The 12,914-nt window shown below is 52.6% G+C and overlaps 7 protein-coding genes across 7 annotated transcripts; all 7 read right to left on the minus strand.

Annotated features, from left to right (window-relative positions):
- Positions 1-353: 353 nt before the first annotated feature.
- Positions 354-1,373, minus strand: M409DRAFT_53967 (uncharacterized protein; the record flags this gene model as incomplete). The annotated part of the gene is made up of 1 exon (XM_033812535.1): positions 354-1,373. The coding sequence occupies one exon, from the start codon at positions 1,371-1,373 to the stop codon at positions 354-356; it is 1,020 nt and encodes a 339-aa protein (XP_033668250.1).
- A 1,161-nt stretch (positions 1,374-2,534) lies between these two features.
- Positions 2,535-3,311, minus strand: M409DRAFT_53968 (uncharacterized protein; the record flags this gene model as incomplete). The annotated part of the gene is made up of 1 exon (XM_033812536.1): positions 2,535-3,311. One exon carries the CDS (start codon positions 3,309-3,311, stop codon positions 2,535-2,537), a length of 777 nt encoding a protein of 258 aa, XP_033668251.1.
- A 655-nt stretch (positions 3,312-3,966) lies between these two features.
- On the minus strand, positions 3,967-5,148 carry M409DRAFT_53969 (uncharacterized protein; the record flags this gene model as incomplete). Its single annotated transcript, XM_033812537.1, has 2 exons — positions 3,967-4,994; positions 5,043-5,148. 2 exons carry the CDS (start codon positions 5,146-5,148, stop codon positions 3,967-3,969), a joined length of 1,134 nt encoding a protein of 377 aa, XP_033668252.1.
- Positions 5,149-5,966: 818 nt separating this feature from the next.
- M409DRAFT_22174 (uncharacterized protein) lies at positions 5,967-6,500 on the minus strand (the record flags this gene model as incomplete). Its single annotated transcript, XM_033806217.1, has 1 exon — positions 5,967-6,500. One exon carries the CDS (start codon positions 6,498-6,500, stop codon positions 5,967-5,969), a length of 534 nt encoding a protein of 177 aa, XP_033668253.1.
- A 36-nt stretch (positions 6,501-6,536) lies between these two features.
- On the minus strand, positions 6,537-8,836 carry M409DRAFT_53970 (uncharacterized protein; the record flags this gene model as incomplete). The annotated part of the gene is made up of 3 exons (XM_033812538.1): positions 6,537-7,595; positions 7,742-7,748; positions 8,274-8,836. 3 exons carry the CDS (start codon positions 8,834-8,836, stop codon positions 6,537-6,539), a joined length of 1,629 nt encoding a protein of 542 aa, XP_033668254.1.
- A 608-nt stretch (positions 8,837-9,444) lies between these two features.
- M409DRAFT_22177 (uncharacterized protein) lies at positions 9,445-10,251 on the minus strand (the record flags this gene model as incomplete). Its single annotated transcript, XM_033806218.1, has 1 exon — positions 9,445-10,251. The coding sequence occupies one exon, from the start codon at positions 10,249-10,251 to the stop codon at positions 9,445-9,447; it is 807 nt and encodes a 268-aa protein (XP_033668255.1).
- A 1,425-nt stretch (positions 10,252-11,676) lies between these two features.
- Positions 11,677-12,846, minus strand: M409DRAFT_53972 (uncharacterized protein; the record flags this gene model as incomplete). The annotated part of the gene is made up of 1 exon (XM_033812539.1): positions 11,677-12,846. The coding sequence occupies one exon, from the start codon at positions 12,844-12,846 to the stop codon at positions 11,677-11,679; it is 1,170 nt and encodes a 389-aa protein (XP_033668256.1).
- Between the last annotated feature and the right edge of the window lie 68 nt (positions 12,847-12,914).

Here is a 12,914-nt window from a genome sequence, read left to right on the forward strand (position 1 = left end):
TCGCCGCCAGCACCAGTCAATCCATGAGACGTGAGAGCGAGATCTGTCTTATAAGTATTGAATCATCCATAGGTATTTCGAAGGCAAGGTATGAGAGTACTCTGTCCATCTATGCATCTCTGTTTTCTCGTCCCTGATGTACGCAGCTAAAGCTACCTGTACCATGTCTCGCTTTACTGTGTGAGTTTCCTGTGCCTTCCTATGATGGACAACATCGACAGTCTCGTGTTCTAGCCCCTTTCGATTTGACGCTGGCCTCAGGTAGTCTTCTGACAAATGCCTGCCCTAACTCTCGCGAGGTACAGGCCCATGTCATAGCTCAAGGAGAGGAGCTGCCCACCATTCTCTTCCTGCTAGGCGTCAGCCTTGTCTACCATCTCGTAGCCCTCGCTCTTTTCATCCTCCGTGTTTTTCTCTTTCTCCTCCTGTGCCCTCTCCTGCTTGTTGACATCTCGCCGACCCGAGCGGATTACCTCCATGCACTCCCTCCACACCGCATCAGACTCCTGCTCCCACGTTCTGGCCATGTCGAACTTGGTATTGAATTTAGCTTGCGGCTGGATGTGGTTGCGCACAATCTCGAGGTGAAATGCCTTGCTCTCCCGTGCTGACATGATCCTCTCCCGCTCCGGCACCTTTGCTTCTCGCAGTGCCACATCTGCTTCCCGCTCCTGGATCTTCGACAGCTTGTCATGCCTCATCTCATGGGATCGTATCGTGACAGGCGTGTCCCTGCCGTAGCGAGGAGCACGGTCGACCTCGGTAGTATGGAGATAGTTGCGAGATTCCTGGCGGAAAGCCCTCAGAGCTTTCCACGTACCGGCTTCGGAGAATGCAGACTTCTTCTCATCATCGCGTTGAGCGAATTGACCAGAAAGAGGCGAGGACAGAGTGCGCTTACGGCGACCAGAGCTGCGGATGAGGCCTTGGAAGGGCGTCTCTTGTTCTTTGGGGGCCATGGTGTGGGTATAGTCCTTCTCGATCTCCGGTGCCTGGGCCGGCATCCACTCTTTCTCTTGCTTGACCTTGCTATTGACGTGACATGGGCCGCACCAATTGTCGAAGCCGTGAATAGGTGGCTTCAAGGAGATGGTGGCAGAAGACGAAGGCGGGCGCTGAGCGTCGAGCTTCGGAGTTGGCGAGGAGAGCGAACGAGGTCGAGTGGTAGTCTCTGTGGATGCAGGGTCGAAACCCATGTCGTCGAGGCTTGATGATCTCATACCGCTGGATGAGCGAATTGCAGTGGGGTTGCTGTTCGAGGTCGTTGGCAACGGGATGGGCGCGGGAGTCGAAGGGGCGAATGTCGAGGGCCGGAACGGAGAGTTGTCGCTCGTCGAGTCCTCATCAACTGGAAGCACACTTCTCAAAACCATCGCGCCGTCGAGTAATGGAGTGCTTGTTCGCGAGAAAGTGATAGTATGTTGAGGGGCGGTAGTGTCAGAGGCAGGGATGCACTTTTTAAGCTCAATGTGTCGAAGAAAGTCATATGCCGATGACTTATCACAATGTGCAAGCTTAGCCACCGGGGTAGAGCAGTTTTTAACACGGGTTAAACAGGCGAATCTCTGCTAATGCCCTTGGATCTTTTTAGAGCAAATGAGGGCCAGAGGACTACTAGTGAATGGATCAGCTACTCGGGCGCTGTACTTGAAAGACTTGTAGAAGTATCGCTTGCAACATTCAAATCTCCATACCGTCAGGGGTATACTTCCACGGTATCTGCCCTGCCCTCTCCTCTATTTACTCGAATTGCACACAGTGATACAACGGAAGTTACGGACTGATCAACAACTTTCTTGTGTTGTCTGATTCGAGCTGTCACTTTCACGTTCTCGTGTGGTGAGGGAGAACATTCCGACGGGAAAACGTCAGCTACCCCCCAGCAACCGAGGCCACCACTCCAGCGATCCCTCTGCCAAACTTGTACTCGCAGAGCGAACTGCTTGCTCCTGGTCAATCAACCTCTCCCGAACGCTCTCGCATCCACCGCGTCCAGAGTCGTTTCAATACCCACGGCGGTCTACTCTTCCAGTCTACGTCCTCCTCGCTCGTTCCTGAAAAGCATAAATATCGGAGTTGATGTGTTGAGATACTTTCTTCGATCTCGATATCATGCGTCCCAGGCTCTCCTGCGAGAAGAGAAGTCTCCAGTGTCGATCACTTTCGACACCAAGCTCGTCGTGCCACGGTGTGGGCTCGCAGCCTAATATCTTGTAGTTGAACTTGGCAATTCGACGGCGGGTGAAGCGTCGGGTGGTAAAGTCAGCGCACTCATGGAGTCTCTTTGCAATCCTGAAGATGTCTCCCAGTTTACAACTCCTGATGATCACTTGCGCCTTGACCCAAACAAACGCCCTTAGAGCTGCAGTCGGAGGCCTATGCTGTAGCCATTCCAGCGGATTCGCTTTGTTCAAGATCGTCAACCTGATGTCCTTAGGTTGGGAGCCGAGTAACATGTGAAGTTCAATAGCATCAGTCTTTAGGGCCTTGACAATCTCATCATAGCAATTGATTTGAAGCTCGATCAAGGGATCCTAGGCTGCGTAGCGAATTTCCATCGTTGGAACGGTGCCGACACCAGCCCAACTCCACTCCACAGATTCGAATCCGAGTGGATCGCAGACGCAGGCACCACGAATCCATGTGTGATTGCATAGTATGTGTTCACGGAATAGGAATGGATTGTGCTGGAAGCCGTTCCCCGCCGCGTCATGGTTCAGGCAGAACCCCCTACTTAAGCTCGACGAGCCTCTGACAGTCGCTTCGAAGGGTCCACCTGCGACAATGCAGTTGCGAAGATACCGATCGCCTAGGTATTCCATGATCATGAGGCACAGCTCCGGAAGTCCGAGTGTTCTCGCACAGGCATTTCGATGCGTCGCCTTGTCCGCTGGATTCGAAGCCAGAGTCTTGACAACGCCATCAGCCATGGCCTGCGTTCCTCGTTTTCTCGTACGGTTACGAGAACTTGCGAGCCGTCTATCAGCTCCTCGTCGTTTCGAACCACGCAAGTCCTCAGTAGGGCGAGAAACCATAACGAAGGAATCTCTCCGCACGACTTTACGCATTTCCAATGGTTTCCCGCGTCTGGTGTCCACAGGCACGGTGCGCCTCAAAGGTCTCGGGTTCCTGAGCGACCTGATAACGGTGGACGCGAAGGATGTTCGGCCAGGATGGTGCGTTCTCTTCTTCGCTGGCCTGGAAAGTGAGGACCACGGCTTGGGTTTGCGCTTCGGCGGACTGGCCTTACGGCGATTATATCTGTGCACACCAGTGTCGGTTTGGGCCGGGTATCTGCTAGGCGCGGTCATCCTGCATTATTCGATATAGTGGTGATCTTGTGCAGAGGTCAGTATTTTGGGAAGAGTGCAAGCAGACGAGTTCCTTCTCTTCGTAACTTAAGTACAGGCAGCATGGCCCACTCTTTTCTAACCGGCCATAGTCGATGGAGTTCTTTTGATTTGCGTCGCCGATGTATTGAATGGGCGACCCAAAGATGGGTACGTGTCAGCGAAATTCAGAGCCGTAAGACTAGATTTTAAAGTGAAAGTCAAACCCTGGATCAGGCCGTGGTCCGCGTGAAAGCTTAAGTCGACTTCACTTTTCACGAGTTACGTTAACGAAGCCGTGATCGCAATTCTCAATCAGCGATATAGAGGCCACTCTACTACACGCCGATGAATATCGTGCCTCGAGTAGTGGGGGTTGAATTGAGTATGAAAGGAAACTCCTTTTTCGCTCCTATAGACTACTTTGCTGGATTGATGAGACAGTAAAAGACTGGCTGCTAATATGGCAATACTCCTGCATTTAACCTTCGTCTCCACGCTATTCGCAATCTCTTTTTCCGGTGTGTATCCTCGATGGCCTCAATGCTGCAGAAGAGCCTGGAGCCGACGAAGCTCTCGCAGCTCGTGTCTTGTACCAGGTCACATCCGTCGCATCCGGCAAGATGATAAGCTCCGCCTAGGGCATGATGATCGCAGGGAACGTACTCGCCATGAACTCCCGAGCTTCAGCGTACGTCGCCCCCACCCAACGATCAGCAGCGTCGCCCTTCCAGAACCAGCAATACTTTGGCCCGTCGTCACCAACCACAGCCTTCAGATGCGATGCATTGAAGAACGTCTTCCAGCCAGCATCTTCCACGGTGCCGGTCTCTTCGTCGATGATCGTGGCTTCGCCTGTGAATGTCTTGGCGTCGATGGTGTTGGCACATTCGAGGAGGTTCTTCGCAATGCGGATGAGGGAGTACATGCGCAAATTTGTGATGTCGATGGTGATCTCTGCCATGTGCCACTCGATTGGAGAGGGGGGAGCTTGCCACTCCTTGACCCAGGTCATGGTCTCGGGGTTCTGGATCACGATCTTGACGTGCTTAGCCGGAGATCCCAGGCGCATGGCGAGAAGCAGACTGCCAGAGTTGAGCGTGGTGGTCAGCGACTCGGCCTCCAGGAAGCGAAGCTCAATCGGTTCGGCGCCTTCGGTAGCTGTGTGGTGGGTGAGGTCGATCTCCATCTTGGGAAGTGGCTCTCCGCCTTTGTCATCTGCGAACCTAGGCATTGACTCCCACATGTCGCAGCCACATCCACTGCGACGCTTGTGTCCGCAGAAGACACTGTGCCAAAAGAAGAAGGGGTTGAAGGTGAAGTGTGTGCTTGAGATCAGGGAGACGTCGGGGTCGTAGTCGAGGAGCATCTCCTTGCGAAGATGTGGGAAGGCACGAATGGTGTCAAGGAAGGGACCGCCAGCCACTGCGGCATTGCAGAGGTCGTAGTCCCAGAGGTGGTCGAGCACGGCAGCACACAGCTCGGGTGTCTGGAGGACTTGGTCACGAATAGCACGTGGTTCGGCGTATCCGAGGAGGTTCAAAGCCATGGCGCCGAGATCTTGGAAAGTCGAGGAGATGGTTGTGACTTCAGCGTCTTCGTTGGCGGGAACGGTGTCGTTGGTGGTAGCGGGCGTGGAAGTAATCTCGTCTGCGAGGACTTTGCCTGTCGTATCATTAGCTAGGATTCTGATATCAATAGGCTAAGACTTACAATTAGCCGGAACAGTCGGTGGACCGTCACGAGAGACGACACTCAGCTCGTCGGCGGATGGCAGCGTCGGTGGGATGCCTTCGAGATGCTGTTGTTGGTCGGACATCGTGGAGTTGGTGTGAGGACGATGAGAGGCGAGTATCGAGTGCTGAAGACGAATATCGAAGAGTGGTGGGCGACGAAATTCGATGCGTGTGTGTAGTTGCAGCGTAGCGGAAGCCGAGTGGTGTTTTAGCTGCCAAGCTGCGGAATTTGTGCACGGGCTCGCACGAGCCAACAGCTGCACGTGCGTCTTGGCACGGAAGTAACATCCTTTGTATTGTATGTCTTTTCACATGTGGTAAACGTATAGCGGCATACCGAAAGACCTACTAACAGATGCAGAAAAGCGATCGACTCGGTGATAACAGGAGCGTGAACATTGGTCATGTGGCTACAATCAGGCCGTCGACGCAGACCTATTTTACGGCACGCTGCCAACATTGGCAGCTTCCTATCTTGAACAGGAAGTACAAGTATCATACAGAGAGTGCTGTAGCACGGAGGAAGTGTAGAGAGCTATCAAGGAGTCGAGACGCAGGCGCCATGTTCGATTCTTCTACGTGCTGATGTTCAGTCGCTAGAATTCGCTCCGAAGCTGTGAAGTATACCTTCCAGTACCATGGTCCTCCTCGCTTCGAATGACTGATATCTGGATCTTAGAATGACGCATGCAAAAGACTTCCCTTGATGACAGGCCCTCAACCCTACCTCCCGCGACATCAACCAACGACGACCAACAGTGGCTTGACAGTATCCCAGGTCTATGCCCTGTCATCGCTGAATTAAGCGCCATGGGTCTTGCTCCAGAACACCCGTGACACATCTCCAGATCTTGTAGGTGGTAGACCTCTCATCGTGTAGCTCAGTGACGTGCGGGTGGTGCTACTCGTCCGGCACTAGCGAAGGGGTCGGCAGTTGCCTGTTGCCGTTGCGGAGGGCAAAAAAGTCACAAGCCTGGGCGTACGACGCTCCATGCCACAACGGACGCAGTTCCTCTCTCGACGAGAACCAGTAGTACTTTGGCGCGTCCGACACCACTGCCTTCAAATCCGATTTTTTGAAGAAAGCCCCCCAACTCGGATCGGAAACCGTGCCCGTCTCCTCGTCCCAGTCGGAAGCTTCTCCTTTCTGCATCTTCTCATCTATGAAGCTCGCGCATTTGTACAGGGCAATGGCGATGCGGTAGATGGAATACATGCGAAGGTTCTTGTTGTCGATGACGATCTCGGCAGTGGTCCACTGCAGAGCGCAGGGAGGCGCCTGCCAATCATGCAGTCCGTTCGGGTGCCCAGAGTTCTCGATGACAATCTTGACCTGGCTGGGTCTGGAAGCAAGACGCATGTCCAGGAACACGCCGCGAGAGTGCAGGCCCTCGAGCAGGTCTTTCGCGTCGAAAAAGCGAACCTCAAACGGCATCTTCTGGCCGGTCATGTTCAAAACCATCGGCGGAACTCAGTAAGCGTTGTTTCGGTCGATGAAGTCCACTGATGCAAGGTATGAGCAGTCGCAGTGGTAGTTGCGGATGTGGCCACAATTCATTGTGTCCCAGAACATGATGCCTAGGCCTGGGTAGTTGGCTACATCTTTGCACTCAAAGCCCAACATCTTGCCAAGGGTTGACGAGCCCTTCACCGTCGCCAGGAATGGACCGGCGGCCTGCACTGTATCGTGCAGATCGTACTCATCGTCGTGGCACTCAAGGATCGATGCACAGAGCTCCGGAATATTCAGTACTCGTTGATGAAGCTTCTCAATTCGAGCGAGTTTGAGTTGGTGCTCCGTCTCAGCAAGACGGTGGAGGCGGTCAACCATGTCGCATAGCTCTCCAAAAGCGACAGAGATACTTGAAAGGGAGGACAGAGGCGAGGAGAATGTGGTGGTGGAAGCAGTTGAAGAGGTTGATGAGGACGCAATAGTCGAAGATGTTGCTGTCGGTGTGGGAGAAGACATCGTCATCAGTTCCGACGGTGCAGTTGAAGAGAAGCGTATCGTGGATAGGGGCAATGCGGTCGGTGGGTTCGGCGTCGTGGAGGCGAGAATCGCAGATGTGGACGATGGCAAGAGTGATGACGCCGCAAGACTCGAAGAGGATGGTGAAGGGGTTGCGGCGTTGGGTTCGATGGCTGCGGCAGCGGTCTCGATCTGCCCGGCCGGGGAGTCGCCTTTCTCACAGTTAGCAAGAGGTCTGCTGCAGATACGCCGCCATCTACCCTCGGCCAAGACATCTTGTGGGTTATCGGGGATAGAAGAAAGTCGCTCCACGGCGAAAGGCTTCACGAGCAGTCGCATGTTGACGCTCTTAGATGGAGACGATTGGAATGCAGCGGCAGGTATCAAGTGCTTCGGCCTCCTTTGCAGCGATGTGTAATAAGAGAAACCGATGTTTGTCGGTGGGGGAAGGTTTGTCGAGTTGGCGTGGCAATTGTGTAGCGAAGTGGTACTATCTGGGTATAGACTACCTCTGTACGGACCTTCAAAACCCCAGCGCTGCACTTGCTTCTTTGCACATGCCTGCATCTTGTGTGTTTTCACGCATGAGACAGACGCGGGTAAAAGTGTGTAGGGTTGATGAACATGTGCATGAGTGCAGTCTATACGTCATTAGATGTCTTTTGAAAGAGCGGTATGGACTATATAGGCGATGGCGTAGAACGTACGACTTCCCTACAACGTAAGGTTATAGAACAGTACTAAGGGAATATAGAAAGAAGACATCAGAACTAAGCGTTTTTCCTGGTGATATGTGCCTACTAGCGCCCTAGGAAGAAATCCTGTATAAGTGCAACTAGTAGGACCTTCAAGACATGCACATGCTTTGTCACACATCTCCTAAAAGAGGCTGAAGATTCCAAAAAGTACGCACAGAACTCCAGCGGTCGAAATGCCTCAGTCTCAGCCGAGTGGGACGTCACGCAAAAGGGGAGATCCTAGTAAGTGGAAGTCGCCGAGAAATTTTCGGCGAGGAAGTGATTGACTTACAGCTAGGTGGAGAACATACAGTTGGAAAGCATGTCGTGAGATCAGGGAAGTGAAAATTGGGATTGCAATATGTGGAGTCTGAAAGAAATGCTTACACTCTAGATACCATATCAATCTTAGAGCCAAATCAACACTCGCCGCAAGCCAACTAATTCCTCTCTCGGTCGCCAAAATCCTCCGTCCTTGGAATCCTACTCGAGTCTGATGTACCCCTTCAGTGCGTTCCTCATATCGCGAACCTCTTCCTTCATGTTGTGGAATGCTTTGCGCAACTTGGACCGCTTGCACGGCTTCATGGAGCCTTCCACTTGGTCAGCGCCACCGGTTGAAGAAGTGCTCGTTTCGCACTCTCCGAGAAGTGGCATCTCCTCGTCCGACGAGTCGCTGTCGTATTGGTTCTCGTACTCCGAAGACGCGAACTTGATCGCTGGAAGTCGCCTTTGAGTCGCGGGCTTGATCTGTGCCTGAAGCTGGACTGGCACACACTGGAGGTTGACGGTGATTGATCTGCCCTGGCTGATGATGTGGACGGCGACGTCTCGCTCAAACACCTGTCCGGCACCAAGAGCATGCTGGATCTTGTCATTGAGCTCGTCAAGCACAGAGCCGAGGAAGCCCAGAAGCTTGTGGGTGTTGTAGTTCTCCCAGTTCTTGTTCAGGTGGATGTCAAAGTCGTAGTGCTGACCTTTGAGGCGGACTTGGACGCACGATGTCAGCTGAGACGCAAGCTCATGAAGATACGTTGGTACCACGATGTCGAACTCGAGGAGCATGGACTGGGCCGTGTGCAGAACGTCAGTAGGCCGACATTAAGTAGGGAGACCGCCGCTTGAAGGCCTCGAACAGGGACTTGCCGGTGCTAAATGTTATGGTGAAGACTTCATCTTTGAGAATGTCGATCTGTGACATGCTGTAGATGGTCTGGCGGATGTCGATGGGCAGTTTGAAGAATGGATGTCGGGAGTTGCAGAGCTCGGCGAATCGACGGTGGGAGAAGCCCATATTGGCGATGTCGTGGGGCTTGTTTACAGGGGGTAGTCAAATGTTATGGTGAGCGATGTTTATCCCGAGAGCTGGAGGTAGAGATGCAAGGGATAATGGGGCGAGAAAGAAGGGCCACAGTGTCGACAACTTAAACCAGCAGCAGTGGTGTCAGCAGTGCGTGTCGTGGGCGTTATTACAATCCCATTGTGATGTCTCGTCTTGGCAGTGGTCCTTTCACACTCGCCCGACGAAGAGAATTGTCCAGACAAAGAAATACATTCGCGCCATTCGATGTGCACACCGGCGCATGTTGTGAAGATGTGTTCTAATTTTTTGAGCATTTCCATAGCGACATGGACTGGTGGAGTTAAAGCCACACTCTTCCCCATTTCCTCTATTAGCTTCCGTCCACTGACCCAGCAATCTCGCTGATTCTGATCACATGGTAGCCGTAATCAGCAGCAAATTCTTCAGCTCTTAACGTGTTGGCATGATGGTAAATGGCGCTTCGACTGGGCGTTTCACTGAAGTCTTTACTCAATTTTGCCAGATAGTCATACGTGGAAGAGCGCAGCATGACAATTCCCTGGTGCATGATCTGCTCGCACTTCCAACGTTCGCTCTCCTTGACAGTCTTGAAGATGACGTGCGAGAAAGCATCACAAGGTGTTCGACCAATCCACTCTTCCCTGGTGCTGGCTCTTGTGCACAAGTGAGCACAGGCGAGCCGCAAAATGACATCTTGATGAGCAGCTGTCAGGATCCACCCATCAACAAATGTTATGCTCATGGCCAGTACGATTATAGCGTCGAAGAGACTTTGGTCCCACCCTGAGTATGGGTAGGAGGCCGCTTTTCGCAAAGCTTGGAAGACCAGATCCTTGAGCTTTCGAATGTCATAACTCTGGACAGCAGGCCTGCGGAATAGCCACTCGTCCACCGATTGCTGTCCCCGACCCCACGGCTGTATGGTCGCAAACAGCCATCCACTCAGTTGTACACAGTCCAGAATGTCATGAAGCTTGGCCGAGATGGAAACGTAGTCGTCAAAGACGGCATGAGCAACCTGGACCTGGCATTGCTCAACACTCTCGGTAGCGGGGGAGTATTGTCTTTCTGCCGCTGCTTTGCAGGCCTGACTTGTTTGGTGGCCCTTCAAGGACCTGTGTCGCACCTGTTGTCCACATATGTCGCATGTTGCCATGTTGTTCGTGAGATCATGCATGGTAGCTACATGACGTACGAGTATGTCCTTTCGTGTGCATAGTACCTGACACTGAGAGCATCCGAAAAGCTTGCCCCGAAACTGTGCGATAGCCGTGTTGATATGGCGATGGAGGGTTTTCCTTAGTTGAAAATGTTGTCTGCAGAGGGGACATTCGAGCTCGGGCATGCTCCTGGCCTGGAGTAATGCAACCACTTGGTCTTGTGACTGCGCCGAGCATTTTGCCGCCTGAGTCGAGGTTGGGAAGGGTTGCGAGGGCCTTGGGCGAGAGCTTGCTGGGCCTTGTTGAGCGCCAGAATGGCCAACACCGCCAGTATAGTCTCCAGGACCCATCGTCGGTTGGGAACACAGGTCAGAAGAGAGCGTGACTGTGAAAAAGAGCCCTGCTGGTGAACTTCACAATGTACAAACGACATGCTCCAGACGTCCAGGCGTGTGAAGCAATCCAGAACCCAAAAGCCGCAATGTGGCTCTGTGAGCGACCGCACAATGCTGTGCCACCTCCGTGATTAACATGGATCAGTCCACATAGACTATTCTGTTCTGATCTGTGCACGGATTAGAATACATCCTAGGTATTGGTCGATCCAACGCTCCTGTCCGACCCGTTGTATTTATAGCTTAGGTAAGAACCTCTTAGATGATCTGAATCCTTCACAGTCTAATTTCCGGGTATACCAACGACTGAAACGGTCTCAACAGCTGCCCCTTGACCTCAAGGGAACGCCTGAAATAGTGATCCTGGCGTAGTCAAAGCAGTTAGTGGGTAGTCCAGTTTTACTAGATAAGAGAGTCTCGGACTGGAGTATTTGTCGTTCAGTTGAAAATAGCATTTGGCCTGTCTGCTCTGATCCATATTAATTACTTTGCCGCCTCAGTGCTAACCCATTAAGAAGCCCAACATGCTGTAGGTGCCCTTGCAGCGTTGCCTCGTTGCCTTTCTGCAAGCGGATGAGCCAGAACGGTTGTGCAGAACTCAATGTCCCAAAGGCGCTAAGGATGAGATGTTGATTCGCTTATACCGAGGCTTGCATCGGGAAGGATTGCATGTGCATGTGCTCTGCAGACAGGTGGTCTCGATCGGGCAGGTTGCCCGCGTACCTGGGACGGCCTCTTCAGCCAGGTGTTGGGGCAAGACGTATGCTCGCGCCCGCGCAATCTGGCATTTATCTCGCGAAGAGAGTATCTGAGAGAGTAGAGCGGAGACACATGTCAGACAACGACTTGTGATTTGGTTTGGTGACCACTGGCGATGAAAATATAATAACATAAAACTGCCGGCCCCACCTAAAACTCACGCTTCTTATCTCGAGTAGCAAGTGACATTGCCTTTCGACTACACCGTAAACTAACATCGTTACTACACCGTGGCCTGCTAAAACACAGAGATCGGGCTTCCACCTACTAGTGCATCGAAACGGCAGTGTTGGCTATCTCAATGATGTCGCTCCCATAACCCTGAAAGAACGCCATCGTTGTAAACGATCTCGTGTGTGCTTTGATGGCAGCATCCTCCAGTGGCTTGCTGAAGTCCTCCGTCAACCGTGACACAGAATCCCAAGTCGCCTTGCGCATGACGCCTAGGATGAGTTTGACAATATTGACACACTTCGGTCGATCATTCTCGGGTACTGTCTGATTGAGTACGCTGTCCCAAGCTTGAGACCGTTGACTGTTGATGAATGCGTCTTTTGTCAGAGACAATCGTCTGATCTGAATCTCCGCCAGTCTCTTGTATGCATCCGAATGCGGGTTCGAATACTTCCATCCCTCAGTCATCGTTGTGATTACTTTGATAATAGCGATTGCGTCCAGCAAGTGGCCGTTCCAAGAGATATCTGGGGCTTCAACGGCTGTCTTCAGTGTCTTCAAGAATAGGCATTTCAGCTTTTCCACTTCGTACGAGCGCGGCGGCTGTGCTTGAACGAACCAGAGAGCTGGGGTCATCTCGCCGGGGCCCCATGGTTTGACTGTGGTAAAGAGCCAGGCGGTGAGTAGGACACAGTCGAGAATGTCGTGGAGGTAAGAATGCAAGGAGTAGAATGCCTCCTTGGAGTCGTCCGATTGACTCGCTGTTGGTACCACTTGATCAGACGACGTCGCGGCCGAAGGTCGTGCGTTAGCACATGCTTGGGTGGCTTGGTGGCCTTTCAGAGATCTCGGTCGAACCTCCTGACTGCAGACGGGGCACTGCACCAGTGTACGACCTGCACTATGTTGAGATTTCATGTGCCTCGAGAGTATGTCTTTGCGTTTGAATCGCAAGCCGCAATCAAAAATGCTGCAGACGAAAGGTGATCCCTCCAGATTGGCGATGGAGTCTTTGGCGTGTCGGATCAAAGTCTTCTTCAACTGGAATGTCTGGGCGCAAAGCGGACAGGAGAAGGGTGGTCCGGTCCTGGCGATGACTGATCGTTGGAATTGCAACTTCTGGTCAATTGATTGAAGAGAACAGTTTCTTGATGATGCTGTGGGCTCTGGGATGTGGTCCGCTTGAATTGTCGCTTCCGAATCGGTGCTGTCGCGCTGTCCTACATTGGTGCCTTGACTCGCGGTGATCTCGTTGATATCCATGGCTTATCCAGTTATAAGCTGAACGGCTGGTCAGAATCCAAAGAGTGTTGCCGTCCACGATCTTGCTG

Source organism: Zasmidium cellare (genome assembly GCF_010093935.1).
Source record: "Zasmidium cellare ATCC 36951 unplaced genomic scaffold M409scaffold_15, whole genome shotgun sequence".
NCBI lineage: Eukaryota > Fungi > Ascomycota > Dothideomycetes > Mycosphaerellales > Mycosphaerellaceae > Zasmidium > Zasmidium cellare.